Genomic DNA, 14,836 nt, shown 5'->3' with positions numbered 1-14,836 from the left:
TCTGCATCCAGCTCTGGGGTCCCAGCAGGGGAAGGACAGGGACTTGCTGGAGTGAGCCCAGAGGAAGGACACCAAGATTATCAGAGGGCTAGACAGCACCTTAGCTGTGAGGAAAGGCTGAGAAAGATGAGATTGTTCAGCCTAGAAAATAAAAGGATTTGGGGTGACCCAATTGTGGCCTTCCGGTACTCGAAGGGAGCTGACAAGAACAATGGAGAGATTATTTGTAGAAGCATCTAGTGACAGAACAAGGAGGAATGGCTCAAACTGATAAAGGATTGATTTAAATTAGATATTAGGATGAAATTCTTCCCTGTGAGGGGGTGAGGCACTGGCACAGATTGCCCAGAGAAGCTGTAGATGCCCCATCTCTGGAAGTGTCCAAGGCCAGGCTGAGTGGGTCTTTGAGAAACCTGGTCTAGTGGAAGGTTTCCCTGGCTATAGAAGGGTGTTGAAACTAGATAATCTTCTAGGTTTCTTCCAACCCAAACCATCCTGTGATTCTACAATTCATTCTCTGATGTCTAAGGTCCCAGTAAAAACCACTGAATCACTGAATTCAGACTATCTTATCTGCTTGTAACACGTCAGAGATAGAGGTAACTCCAGACATCTAGCAAAAGACTGCCTTCCAAAACATCCAGTATCTCCAGGGAACTGTTTTCCTCTGTCCCAAATCTTTAACTTTGATATAGCAAATGATAACTTGATGACTCATAATGGTAACAGTGTTTTAGGAGAAGCCTAAGAATCTTGGTATTTTCTTTTTCATTAGTTTGTGGTATCAGCTGGGCATTGCATAATGCCCAGGTTATTTTAGCAGCTCCTTGGTTTCCAGAGATTGCTTTAAAAACCCTGACACCACAGCTTACAGACTGTGGTTGGCCACTCTGAGGATCCTGTGGTTATTTCTCATTCCCTGGGTCTTACTGCTGTAGCCACTGCATCTGTAGGAGAAACTTGTACTCCTTGGTTAACACATCCCATGTTTTGTTCCTGTGAGTGTGCTGGAGGTATCTTCATTTGTTCACTAAGAGAAAAGAGGAGGTTGGGATCAATCAGTGACAGAATTAAGTAGTATCCTTATGTGAGCTCCCCATACTCCTCTGACAGAATAAGGGCTAGGGAGCAGCGCAGCACTGGGCAGCAGCAATAAACCATGTTTCTTATTAATTGCCATTCTGAAATACAGTCATATCAGTCAATCCAAGGAAGAGAGAGGTGTCTGGCACTAACTTCTGTTCTCCAGGGAACATGAGAATCCTCTGAAAACAAGGATAGGATGGGCTGAAATTTCTCCTTCTTAAGTCTGCAATGTATTGTGTTTCTATATCCACAAAATTAAACCATTAGTTCTGCTGCATCAAGTACCTCTGTCTGGAACATCCCACGTGAAACCCCCTTCTCTTACCTCACCATGCTGGTTAAATTTTGAGTTGATTTTGGCAGCCAACAGGCAGTTCCTTAGGTGGGTTCTTGTGGCAGGACATCTACACTTGCTGTCCTCTGCCACAGAAAGTTGGTGCATAAAGTGATAACCTGGGCTGAAAGGCTCAGCAAGGGGGGAATCTCTGGTGCCAAATGGGCTCAGACCTCAGTTAAGAATCAACATCTTAATCTGGAGAGCTGATGTGGGAAGAGATAAAAGAAATATTCTTGACTAAGAGACCTTGTTTTGCCGAACTATAAAAGACACATGAGTTATCACAGAGGCAGAAGTCTTCTACACACACACCCTGAAAGTACCAGAGACTTCTCTCCAGTTTGGATGCAAATTCCATGTTACTTCCCTAGGGATTGAGAGAAAAGATCTCAATGTGTCCTCCACCAACAACTGGATGGTAAGATACACTGAATCCTAAGTTATATTATTTCTTTACTATCTGTTACATTAATAGGTACCCTTAACCTCATGCTGTATTTACCTACTAGTTGTCTCTTTTTGTCTTTATCACTCTTTTTGTCTTATTCCTGTGCAGTATTAGTTTAAAACTTATGTCTATTAGTTTTGTCTATTGAATAAATAATTCATTTTATAATAGACCAAATCAGCCATTATTACAGAACTTGCAAATATGAGTGGGTTTTTGGGTGCTGGCCACTCAATAAAGCTACTGCCTGCTGCCAGAGGCCTGGGAAAAAGGCAATGTCTTATTTAAACCCCCACATCCATTCGTAACAATGCTTTATGCTTGGCTGAGCCAAGGGGGTGCTCTGCAAGCTGTGCCACACAGTGCAGCAACCACAGGATCTGCTCATCAGGCTGTGCTGAGCACTAGGTCATTCAGGAAGGTGTAAAGGGACCTGGTGAAGTACAGGGAGCTTCCACTCACTTCTCATATCAGCTCAATCCTCTCCCTTAGAGCACCTGTGCAGGGTGCTGCCCCTGTGAGCTGGACTTTCTAAAGCAAGGAGCAACTTCCTGTGACTCCCATGGGGGTTGTGAGGCTGAACCCACGCATTGATGCTTGGGGTGGGGTTTGGTGACAGAGTGAGAACTGATGGTGCCCCCTGCCCAAGCCTAACTGTGCTCCTGGGCAGCAGGTCAAGGATCACGGTTGGTCTGATCAAGTTTCTGAGGATAAGCACCAGCAGGACTGGCAAAACTTGAATATTGAGAAGATTCAGGGTGGGGGTCAAGGGGTACAGTAATATTCAATACAACTCTTCAACAGACTCAAAAGACACACTCACTTTTTGCCAACAAATTAAGACGTAACTGCTTAGACTAGAAATGGTAAGATTTCCTCTATTTCATAGGAAGTAATGAAGCCTTTTAGTGTGTATTTTTTACTTAGCATCATCTCCTATTCTTCTACTTTTTCCCCTCACCTATTTTAATGGTCTCTTTTATGCTGGACTGTCAAGCACCAAACAAAGTGATGAGAATCCCTGGCATGTAAAATATATTTTAAGGCTTTTGTTTTATCCTGGAAATTCCATTGTATGAATCTTCTTGCATCGGAAACATAAAATACCAGAGACATCAAACATATGCAATGCCATTTATTGAAGCTTGAAACAAGTATGTCATCATAGTTTGCTTTTTAAACCTTGAAATGTTAGAACAAGCTGTGAATGTGACAAATACACTTTTTTTTCCTGAGCAATCTGTTGAGTTGATGAATCTTGGGCTAATACAGTAATATAATGATAATACACCTCTGCACTTAGTATTCAAATCAGTTTTGAGACTAATTACCATCGGGGTTCAGATCACAAACCCACCTTACTTAAGATATAATAGCATATATCACAATAGCAGTGGCACTGCTCTGTTAAAACGGTTCATGTTGTCACAGTATTTTCCCTAAAATTTTAAGCTGAGAAACAGTAATGACTGAATTCCCCTGGGCAGAAAGATTATTCTGACTATTGTCCATAGTATAACTTATTCGGTTTTTATTCATTTCAAACAAAATAACAGCTCCCTGAAGAAAACAATGAAGGCAGAAATGGTTTAACTCCATACTAGCCCTAAGGAGCACTGGAAAAAACAACTCCTCCAGGCATTTTCTTCCAATCTGCACCATATCCATTCAGTCAGCTCCTTTCTCATTAGCCCACATACCTGGTGGCCTCCTTCTGCTGACCTCTGTGGACAAAATGTTATGCAGGTACCTCTATGTATAGAGTAATCTGATCCAGAACTTTGTCTTGCCCAAATCCTGTGGAATGCTTCTGAGAATGTGAGGAGCACTGCACTGCCCACCAGTCCAGGTTGTTTGGCTGTCAGGGAGCTGCTCTACACCATGCAGCCTGAGCCCAAGCCCTGCCCAAATCCTTCCTGAATCAGGCGGGACACCTCTACTCCTGCACATGATTCAATTCTTCTGCTTCCAGAGGAATAAGAACTGCACAGATTTCTATTGCTCAAAGGGTCCCCAGAAGGACAGAAGCAAACTGTGAAACTTAAAAAGCATCATGTCTGGCATTGGCCAGCAACACCAGACATATATTATTGTAAGAGTGTGTGCATGCACATACATGCACCACTGCAAGTCATCCCCATGTCTATTCACCTAGCACCACATTTTTAACAGTGGATTTTATTTTATCAGCACCTAAAATTGGGGCTATATTGCCATCACAGAGGTTAATAAATCTAACCTTACCATGCTGCATATTTTGAACTCCCAGAGACTTCAAGTGAAGAAGTAAGTGTTTAGACAAAGAACACAAACCTTTGAAAAATGACAATTCAACTCATGACCATCATTAGGTTAATACATTATAGCCAGGCTGAAATACTTCTATTAACATCCATAAATGTTTTTATAGAAAAAAAGCTACTGCTAGCCATAGTTCTGTAACCAGAGTGACACTTTGATTCATGACCATGTCTCACCATATATAATGCACATAAAATGTGCATTTCCCTGTACTACAAACTGAAATTGTAGCATAAGTAGAGTGCAAATCTGAGACTTTCAAAAAATCCAGGAGAACCAAGATGTCCAAATCCTACTGAATTCCAAAGGAATCTAAATGTCTGCTCTTATCCACCTCTTTTCAAAATGCTCAGCTTTGTTCAAAGGGTCTAGTCTTGGTTCCCTGTAGTATGTTTTGGCATTTTCTTCACTAGCAAAACAGATATGCTATTTGGCTAGTGGTGCCCTCATGCTTGAGGCCTGAGCTATGCAGATACTACTCCGGGCCTCAGATTCCTGTCCCAGGAGCCCTGAGTTCCACTATGATTATGGATTAACACTGTGGGAAAAGTCTGCTGTGAGTGAGATGGTAGAGTGCTCTTGTAATGTGGGCTAATGCTCTACTGGGAGATACTGGATGAAATGATAGCTCTGTCACTGAGTATCTGTGTGGATTACAGAGTTTCCAATTGCTAGTTTGGCCTTTATGCTGATGGTGTAAAATTGATTTGAAAGTGTAGTATGGGAAATTTCCAGCTGAAATGCCTGCATACCACATTTGAAGCTGCAGGAAAAGTTTACCTCTGTAAAGTTGAATTCTATCTTGTAAGTTAACATGAAATAAGCAAAACTGTTTAGCTAGGCCAGCTCATTGCTCATTCCTTCCTTTTCAATTTGTCAAACAGAAAGATTTCAGTTTTTAAATGCAAAAGACTCAACTTCCAATTGTCCTTGCCTACATCAGCTTAGAAGTCTTTTGCTTTCTCACTATGTGACTCCTTTACTCTTCATGCTGTAAATAGTGGAAATCATTACAGTGAAGGTTCATGGCTCCTCTGTTCAGCAAGTGTAACATTCTTTAACTAAATGGAGCTGACCATTAAGTTAAAATTGGTGGAACTGAGAAATAAAGAGAGAGAGAACATCACCCTTTCCAAAGGATAGGTGTTGAGGTTAAATTTTTGCTGCAGAACAAGTTGGTACAACCTCTATGCTCCATCACTTTCCTGATAGCTTTTTATGTCTTATTGACACGTATCATTTGTGCTTTAATACCTGCAGCTATAGACTGGCGATAGTTTTGACTTGGTTGCCTTACCTAATTTCAAATGGCCTTGGATAGTTAATTTTAAATGGAGAGAAACTACAGATAATACTTAAGAATGTTATTACCTGTCTAGCAGAAGATCTGCAAAGCCAAATTTTTGTTTCTACTGAAATTATTCTATAAGATGGAATGTATAAAACTGTCTAAAAGATACTGCTGTTTTCTCCCCTAAATGTGTAAAAAAGACACATAGATACAGCACTTAGAGGCTTGGTTTAGTGGTGGATTTGGCAGCACTAGGTTAGAGGTTGGACTTGTTGATCTTAAAGGTGTTTTCCAACCTAAATGATTCTGTGACTATCAAGGTGGTAGATGCAAATGGCTTGGTTTTTGTGGTACCAAGAAAGGCTGCTTAAAACATATTTGGAACTTAACATCCCATATTTTATGGGGTTTTCAGGTTACAGCAAGACATTTGTAGCAGAAGAAAACTGTCAAGAACAGGTTACGGCTGAGGTATCCTTTAGAGGTTCAGTCAAGTACTAAGCAAAGATTTTTTTTCTCCTTAAAAAAACAATGCTTAAATTCATCCTGCCTATCATAAGCAGGTGTTACAAAACCCTGCTTTTAAATTTATGTTGTGAGCAATGAATTTAAAGAAACACTGCCACTGCACTTTGATTCCTAAAAAAGAAAGGCCAGTGAGCATGAAGAGAACTGGCCCATGGCACAGATATGTCTGTTGCTGCAAGGGCCACCTTCACTAAGCACTCTTGAGTAAGCAGTGCTGGTGTTTCAAGTGGGTTTTGGAAGAGATGGAAGAACAAGTTAAACATTCATTACAAAAAATTAGAAAATTCTTGCAAGCTTGTTCCTAGTGTCTACGCATGCCTAAGAAGTACTAGCTGCTGGTACATTGAAAATTACGTTACAAATTTTGGACTATTACAAAGAAAAAACTGAAGCAGTAAATTATGACTGATAACCCTAGGTGATGTGTTTTCCCAGTTTTGATCACAGATTTCCATTTATGCTGGATAGTTCAGAAAAAAATAAGGAACGTAAAATCTGTAAACAGAAGAAAGCTCCATTCAAGAAAAGAAGAAAACAGCTAGTGCCAAGCTGCTTGGTTCTTGTTTTCCTGGTTTTCAGGTGGTTTTCTTCTAGATTTAGTATAATTTTGTTGTTTGAAGCCTCGCTGATCTCCATGTCTTGCTTTGTTACGAATCCGGGGCTGACTACACGTGAAGCAGCACTGAGTCTGTATTGATGGCAGCAAGCACTTGCCAATGCCTTTCAGCCTCTGGCAGAAGTGAACTGACAGCTGGTCTTTGCTGCAGGGCAGCCCTGTAGTGAAGAAGATGACAAGAATTAGCTGTATTTTGCTGACACACTCCCTGAATTACTAGAATTGTGAACTGCTTTATGCCAGATGGTCACATCTATTAAGGGTCTTATTTATGGTCTTATGCTTTCTTTTCCCTTGTACTATGGGTCAGCTTGACCCCCCTCTGAAATTCTATCATCTCTCAGTGAACATATGACCTTCTGTTTTGGAAAACATAGCACTTATGACTGTGGCAGACACAGCTATCTATGTTTTCCACTTCATCTTGTGTGCTGATAAAGACTGCTAGAGAAAGCCTGGCAATAATGATTTGAGTTTGGTACCTTTGCATTCTTGTAACTCCCCCTAGGACAAGCAGCATGTGCTGGCAAGGTGCTGCACAGCCAGCCAGGGGAGGCAGAAGAGAGCAGACAATGCAATGCAACTGCATGTTCAGCCTTGCTATGCTTTAATTCCCACGGCATCGGAATATGGCAGGGACTGCTGCTGTCTGAACTACCATGCTGATAGGTCTGTGGTAGCTCTAATGAACTGAGATGGGCTAGATTTAGCCAGATATTAGAAACTGGAGGTCCTCAGCTGTGAGAAGACAGGGTGTTCAAAAGAAGGAAGATGGTACATTAGCAAGGCTGCTCTCCAGCAAAACCCTCAACACTACAACTGGGGAAACTCAATCAAAACTTGTATAAAGTTTAAAACAGATGAAAGCAGGTTTTTTCACACCAGGCTGTGAACCTCTAGAATGGCTGTCCTCAGGATATCCAGCCCCCAGAGCTGGAAGCTTTGCCAATTAAGACACTCACAAGTCTATGGGCCTGGATGGGACCCACCCCAGAGTAATGAGGAAACTGGTGAGAGAACTTGCTAAATCACTCTCAATCACCTACCAGCAGTCCTGGTTAAGTAGAGAAGTTCCAGCTGACTGGAAATTAGCAAATGTAATGCAATCTACAGGAGGGTAGATTGGAAGTATGATCAGATTAGTACAGGAAGGATGATCTAGAAGACTACAGGCCTGAAGCTACCTGAAAGGAGGTTGTAGTGAGGTGGGGTCAGCTTACCTTGTCACACCTACAGTGAGAAGAGGAAATGGCCTTAATCCAAGACAAGGGAGGTTCAGATTAGCTTTAGAAACCATTTTTTCACTGTTAGAGTGGTCAGCCATTGAACAGGCAGAGTCACCATCCCTGGAGGTGTTTAAGAGATGTCTGGATCTGACACTGGGTGATATGGTTTAGTGGTTACAGTGGCAGTGCTGGGTGGATGGTTGGACTGGGTAGTCTTGAGGATCTCTTTCAACTTTGATGATTCTAAGATTCTGTGAACGTGCTGCCACAAGAGAGGGTGGAAGCAGACAGCACCACAGCATCAAAACCAGCTGCAACGTATTAATGGGAGTTTAAATAAAAAGACACTAGATGGAGAACTTTAATAGTTCTAATACATGTCAGTTGGGAATACTGAAGAACTATCATGGAAATTAATCTCAGGAAAGCACCAACCTCTTGTATCCCTGCTAAGCAGCATTTTTTAATGCCATTGTTGGTGACATAAGGGTGGGTTGCATGGACCAATGCTTACCCAGTAGGGCATTTCTGATGTTTTATAGGCCACTTGAGCTTTTATTCACAGAAGTAACTATTACTAATATGTGTAGGCAGTATTTATCTGAGTCTGTCTTTCTGAACATGAGAGGGACAGGAAATAAGCAGACTGATCCACTCCAGGGATGTGTTCTAAAGTGTGTGCTAAAACTCTTTGAACAGCAGCAGGAGTGATGCATCACTCTCAAGAGCATGTCAGATCTGTAGTGCCTTCAGGATTTAAACCATTGTCTCACTGTCAAATTAGACCCTTAGCACATAGGGAAGACCATCCTCCAAAAGGCTTTTGAAAATTTTTCTGGAAGTTCTTCTAATATTTTGAAAGTTTTTCTTCAACTGTGAGCTGTTTCTGTTCTTACCTGAGGGTACCTGCTGGATACAGCACTAACAGACCACACATAAAGATGCGTATCCCTCTGTAAGCTTCCCCCTTCTGCTGATGCCTCTTTTTCTGGGCTGTTAAGCATGTACATAGCTGGGTGCCTGGGCCTTTGAAGGACAGGGGTACATGATACCCTGACTCAAAAGAGCACTTCCCTCCACCTCTTGATTTTGGACAGTCTCATCCTCTGGGATGTAAGAATTTGCTTGCTTGCACTCCCAGTCCAGAATTTACAGCTTCCATAGAGGGATCTATCTTAAGAAATGGATCTGTTTGGACTCACTCATGTGTCCTTCCACAGTCCTCACTGCAGCCTGAGTTACCTAAAACAGGCCAATACAAGCATACCTACTTATTTAGTTGTATCATCATAAATTAGTGATGTATGCTTAGAGACTGCACTGCCCATCATGACAGCAAAAGGCCAGAAGTGCTGGAAGAGACAACAGAGTGGTTCTGCCAACAGAGCAACTGAGAAGTACCAGGCCAGGGTGACCTGCAATTACTTAGCCCACACAACTTAAAAGAAGTTGATAGACTGAGTAAGGTCCTAGATTTTGCAGAATCTCAGCACAAATGGAGAAAACTGTTTCATGCAGGTGTATTACTCTACCTGTATTTTTCCTGCACTCTTGCAGATTGCATTTCTGGTATTTTGTGGGCTTGGCTTTATCCACGCACATACTGTCATCTTCAGTTTCATTAGTTTCTGTATTCATGCATTTCACAGTTCTTTGCTGAATTCCCCCTCCACAAGACACAGCACACTGAAAGAGCAATTTTAACATACATAAAATCTTTTACATGGAAATTTTTTAATATGGCAATATTTGAGCTGTGACAGGAAGCTAAAACTGCCACATAATCCAGAAGCATTACAGTACTCTGTGTACTGTATGCTCCATACAGACACCTCCATGGTGCACTGTGGCCAGATTCGGCAGGATATAGTAGAGGGTAAATAGTACAAATACAGCATCTTGGAATCTGTAAAGAGGGGTAGAGGACTGTTTTCTACAGAGGAGGAAAAGGATGATTTGCAATGCTAGTCCTACGATAGAAGAGACTTGTAAACCAAATTTGTACAAATAAGGATTGTTTTTGCTTCCTGTGTTCTCTGACTATCTAAGTTAAACATGAATAACCAATTGCAATGTTAGGTCTATAAATGACAAAGCTATGATTTTAATAAAACCCAATAAGGTTTTATTTCTTTCCTGTCTTTCGAACAGAGGTTACCCTTGCTTTATGACCATGAAAGAACTGCCAGTTGCTTCTTCCGGCTGCACACAGAAGGCCATAAAACCCAAACACTTAAAATATCTTCCTGTACTATTCTGTATATGTACTTACTTCTTGTGCCTTCCCAGAGCATCTGAGGTTAGGTTCAAATTTTTTTCTCTACAGATAAATAGTGCCAGCAGATAAATGAGATACAGAATTCAGCAGATAGAGAATGTCAACTAACGAAGTACAAGAGAAGAAGACAGGAGTGGAACCTCTTTCATTTTTCTGCAAATTCTCCCCTCTCTAATGTGTATCACTGTACATGAAGCACAATAGTACTGGCTTGAGGCACACTGAAAGATCTTACGTATTTTTGCAACAACTTTATATTCATGTTTAAAATATTTCTATGAAGTAAAATTATTAATGAATACATTAATATGGGATAAATAAATGAACAGAATAGTTGCAGCAATGTTTGGTATTCTGTTACTTGTTTTTTGTGCTTCACTTCCATATTTAAGTGTTACAGTAACTCTACATTACATTATAGTCATGTCCCATCTATTGGCTTTGTGTCAAAACCAAGTAGTTGAATTTTCTGTGTTAAATGAGACTCCAACATTTCCTGATTTGTGGCTCCTGCTTTTAGCATTCCTTCAATATTCCATTCTGCTGTGAGGAGTATTTGTAATGCTTGCAATGTTTATTAAGGAAACTGAAGGGAAAGGTTTATTAGATATACTAGTTTCTTTATAGATAAATATGTATAGCAGATACTGGAAGGTTCCCCGAAGACACACCTCATATTTGTCAATAAGATTTCCAGGTACTAGGTAGGAGGCTATTGGTCAAAATTCAGAATTTCTCTTTGTGTGGGCAAGTACAATCTTCCTCAAAGCTGTTTTGAGGACCCCTCCAATAGCCTCAAACAGTGGAAAAATTCAAACATGCAGTGGAAGAATGTTAATGGTAAAACTCCTTTGTCTTTAGACAAGATAAAAATCCCAGACTTCCAACAACATCTAATACAGCAACAAAAATTAGAAGCTACAATATCTGTTACCTGAAGGAACAGACATGGGCTGGCTATGAAATGCTCAGAATGTTTTCAGAAGTTCTTCTCTTGTAGCTTCAGCTGAGCGTAAGGAACTGTCCTTGCCACAGGTGCTGAGGTTCAGAGACAAGTGGATAATATGACCAAATATGGCCAACTGATGACAAAAATAAAACAGAAATAAACTGAATCCTACCGGGCTCCAGGCCTGGTGAATCCACTGTGTGCAAGGCTGGTTGTTACAGGATACAATGGCATCAGGTCTCTTGGTCCAGTCACAGTGCCCTTCCTGTGGGCAGGAGATGTGCCGCCTCTGCTGGCCACCACCACAAGTCCTTGAGCACTGTAAAAACACAGTCAGAGGTGGGGAAGGATGAGAAACCAGAAACAGACCACAGGATGGTTGGACATGTTCATTTAGAAATGTAGGGCCACGAATAACAAGAACCCAGGGTTACAGGCCCATGGGTTTAGGGAGACATACAGGCTAGCCTGCACATCAAATCCTAAAGTTCACAGCTGTAGCTGTGGCTACACAAAAGAGGCAACACAGAACTGCTCATCAGCATCACCAACACCAGTAGCATCTCTAACGAGAATTAGATTAAAAGTCATATGTCTGCAGGATTAATCTGTAATATTAACTGAAGAGAGAACAAGTTCATAAGATGCAGCATCTCATTTTTATGAGGTGGTTGGGGACATTAAAATTCAGTCCATACAATAACTGAGCTCTTTGGCAATAAGTGTTCATACAAAGATAGTGACCCAGATTATTTTTTAAACATTCTTCTGTCCACATTCTAGAATTACTTATCCATTTATTTTTTACTATTGTTTCACTAAGTCTGTAGTAGAGTCTGCTTGAAATACACAAAGTATTTTATACTCTGATATGAGGTATCAAATATACTTTGAATAATGCATTGTTACTACAAGGAATTGTAACCCTATGGACAGAAAAAATATATCTGGCATCTGATAAATGAACCTTTTCAAGCCATTTCTACCCAGTGTCCTTAGCATGAGGACAACTGCCACGGTTGGACTATTCTTTATACAAAATATTTTAAGTGACAAACAAATGCAATCATTTGGCTATTTTTATTTTTCAAACCCCTGCTGATATCTCTAACAGCAGGAGCCTATATTGCTCTATATCCTCAGTCTCCTCCAGGTATAATTTGTTAGTGCCCTGTAAAGCAAATGTGATCACCTCCCTTAAAATCCCATTAGGTTCACAGGGCTGCAAACCTTGTGACACTACCTCTAGAGGTGCTTTCAGCGGGGTTAAATTCTAAAATATAATCAAGCTATATGCTTTAGCTGACATAAATATGTGCCTGGCTCCTTCTGAGTTTGTTGGCAGAGATTTATATTACAAAGGGACCCAAAAGTCAGATTAATCTTATGTCTGGTCTAAGCCTTTGCTCCATAAAATTTCAGTCCAAAAGTGTAAAGGAAAACTCTAAATTTGCCATAATGAGAAGGCAACATTAAAACAGCAGACAAAAGTACTCATCTAAATGAACCACATTTACTGATCCAATAGGATAGCTAAACCAATTTTTTTTCCAGGCCATCTGCTTCTCCCTTTCAGGATATGATAATTACAGGTCCAGCTGTAAATCACACACAATTGTAAGAATGATACTGTGAAGTCTTACAAACACATGTGCCAATTTTTGCTGTAGCCATACACAGGAACTTACCAGCTGTGTGTCTTCCTTGGAGCAGAACTTTACCTGACAGCATGGGATCCAACAGCCACTGTTATCTGAAAGGAAATTGCTGATTCACAAGGCTTCTTTTAAAGACAATACCTCACTCCAGGGCTCCACATGCCATTGCATGCAAGGTGCTGTGTTACAGCTAGTGTTGAACTGTGGTTTATAGCCCAGTAAGTGGCAATGGAAAGGCCTGAGCAGCCGCTTTTCCCGAACATCAATGCAGAGAACATCTCGGGTCTTGAAGCCTCCGCTGCAGTTCACAGAGCACTGTATACAGAACAGAGAGGGGCACATCTGCACACAATGCTCTGCTGAGGGGCTGTACCTTCCCCAGTCACAGAGCAGGAGGATAGCCTAAGCATCCTGAACAGAAGGAATTTCCAGTTTACTTTAACACCAATCTGTCGTGAGGCTTAAACACTGTGGTTTTCCTCACAGCAGCCCAGAACATGACCTGTAAGTACTTCCCCTGCTACACTGCTATGGCCATTAATGATATGGATACATATTTAATTGGGAAATCTTGCCAGCTATTTCCAAAAATGTCATAGTGAAAGAGTCATAATGCAATAAATACAAAAACTGAATTCTGTATGCAGGGATATTGTCAGTTCCTTAGTTGCTTCAGGGAGAGTAAGGGAGTGAGTACCAGTTCCCAACCACACCTTCTCTGCACCTCCATGGCACCAGGAGATTCCAAAACCCCCAAGAGAAGCCTCAGTTTGAGAGGGTGGGAGGGAAGAGAGAGGCACCCTGACCCTCACTCACAGCCTATGAAATCACTGCTCAGCTTAGAGCTCTGCTGAGGAGCTAAGTTGAATCCTTCTAGTCTCTTTTTTCTAGGCAGAGCTTCTTCCAAGCCTCATGCAGCATCACCAGATGCTGTCTCCAGGCACCAAAATTCAGGACCTTTCCTGCTCTTGAGGAAGAACTGAATTTGCTACCCCAGGGATAAGGAAAAATACATATTTTGTCTTAAAGGGGAATTAAAGCCAATTCCATCTGGACCACTGAAAGCTTCTCAGATCATCTGTCACCTTTACCACTATGATGCAATAGCAACTGATGCCGTTCTCCTTTGCATAAATAAGCATCCTTCAGTTGAGAAAGGAACTTGAATGTAATACTTCTCCTAGGAGATGAAGAATGGATGGAAAGAGAATCCTGACTCTTGTCCACAGGAAAGGTTCCTGTCTCTCTGGATAGAAACAGTGGACAGAAGTGTCTGCTTAAGAAACTGAGTACAACAGTCTCAAAATATATCTCAATCATATCTGGCATTAAACACAGACTCTAACATTTAGACTGAAGCATCTTTCTTTTAGGGGAGGAGAAAAATGAAATAAGAGCAGAAGAACAGAAAAAGCTCTACTGCACTAGCAGGGAACCCAGACATCTTGCCGTAACATGTCTTAAAAGTGTTTGAAATGAGTAACAAAAAATGACTGCCACTTCTAAAACAAGCAAAATTTAACCATTTTTATATATGGAACTGTATTTAGGTTTGTATAGTTCACTTGATGGAAAATAAGGAGAGCAACACAAATCTGATAGGAGAAGGCTTTTGCTTCAAACTTGTTTCATAACTGGTCTGACATTTAAAAAAAATTGCTTCCTGTTATATTTTATCATTAAACCTGATTGCTAGCTATTTTTTGTGACATGACCATCATTCACTTGTTGCAAGAGCAATGACATTTATGAAGAAAAAGTGAAGGTGAAATTGCCCTACTGCAGCTAGGAGGGCAGGATGTCTATGTATCTTTTAAAATTAATTTCAAAGGCTTAAATGTAGTTATGTAAAGCCTTGGCCTTTCCTGAACTTTCTAAAGAGGCATGTAATTCCTGTACAAATCAATTTTATGTCTAAGAGCTCAATAATAACACAGGTTTTGTAACTATAACCTTTTATTTGTATCAATCTGCCCTCTAGCCCAATGGCAACAACACTGTCCACAGAAATGATCTGCACTAGAAAAGTTTGAGACACCTATCTTTTTCTTATTAAATTAACAATATTTAAAATAGAATTTTGTAGTTTATCTCTTTTTAGTCTTGAAAAATAACCCA

At 40.7% G+C, this 14,836-nt stretch overlaps 1 protein-coding gene across 1 annotated transcript in view; it reads right to left on the bottom strand.

Annotated features, from left to right (window-relative positions):
* Positions 1-6,529: 6,529 nt before the first annotated feature.
* The window catches only part of ADAMTS12 (ADAM metallopeptidase with thrombospondin type 1 motif 12), a gene marked incomplete at its 3' end in the record, with an annotated part of 144,342 nt that continues 136,035 nt past the window's right edge, over positions 6,530-14,836 (bottom strand). Inside the window, exons 21-24 of the mRNA XM_083884040.1 lie at positions 12,860-13,033; positions 11,233-11,379; positions 9,366-9,519; positions 6,530-6,765 (exon numbers count right to left, since the gene is read on the bottom strand). Of these exons, the coding sequence (XP_083740166.1) occupies positions 6,530-6,765; positions 9,366-9,519; positions 11,233-11,379; positions 12,860-13,033 (711 nt within the window). The remainder of the gene's footprint in view (positions 6,766-9,365; positions 9,520-11,232; positions 11,380-12,859; positions 13,034-14,836) is intronic.

Source organism: Zosterops lateralis, assembly GCF_965231275.1.
Source record: "Zosterops lateralis genome assembly, chromosome: Z".
In the NCBI taxonomy this organism is placed as follows: Eukaryota; Metazoa; Chordata; class Aves; order Passeriformes; family Zosteropidae; genus Zosterops; species Zosterops lateralis.
This window is presented reverse-complemented; position numbering and strand designations above follow the sequence as displayed.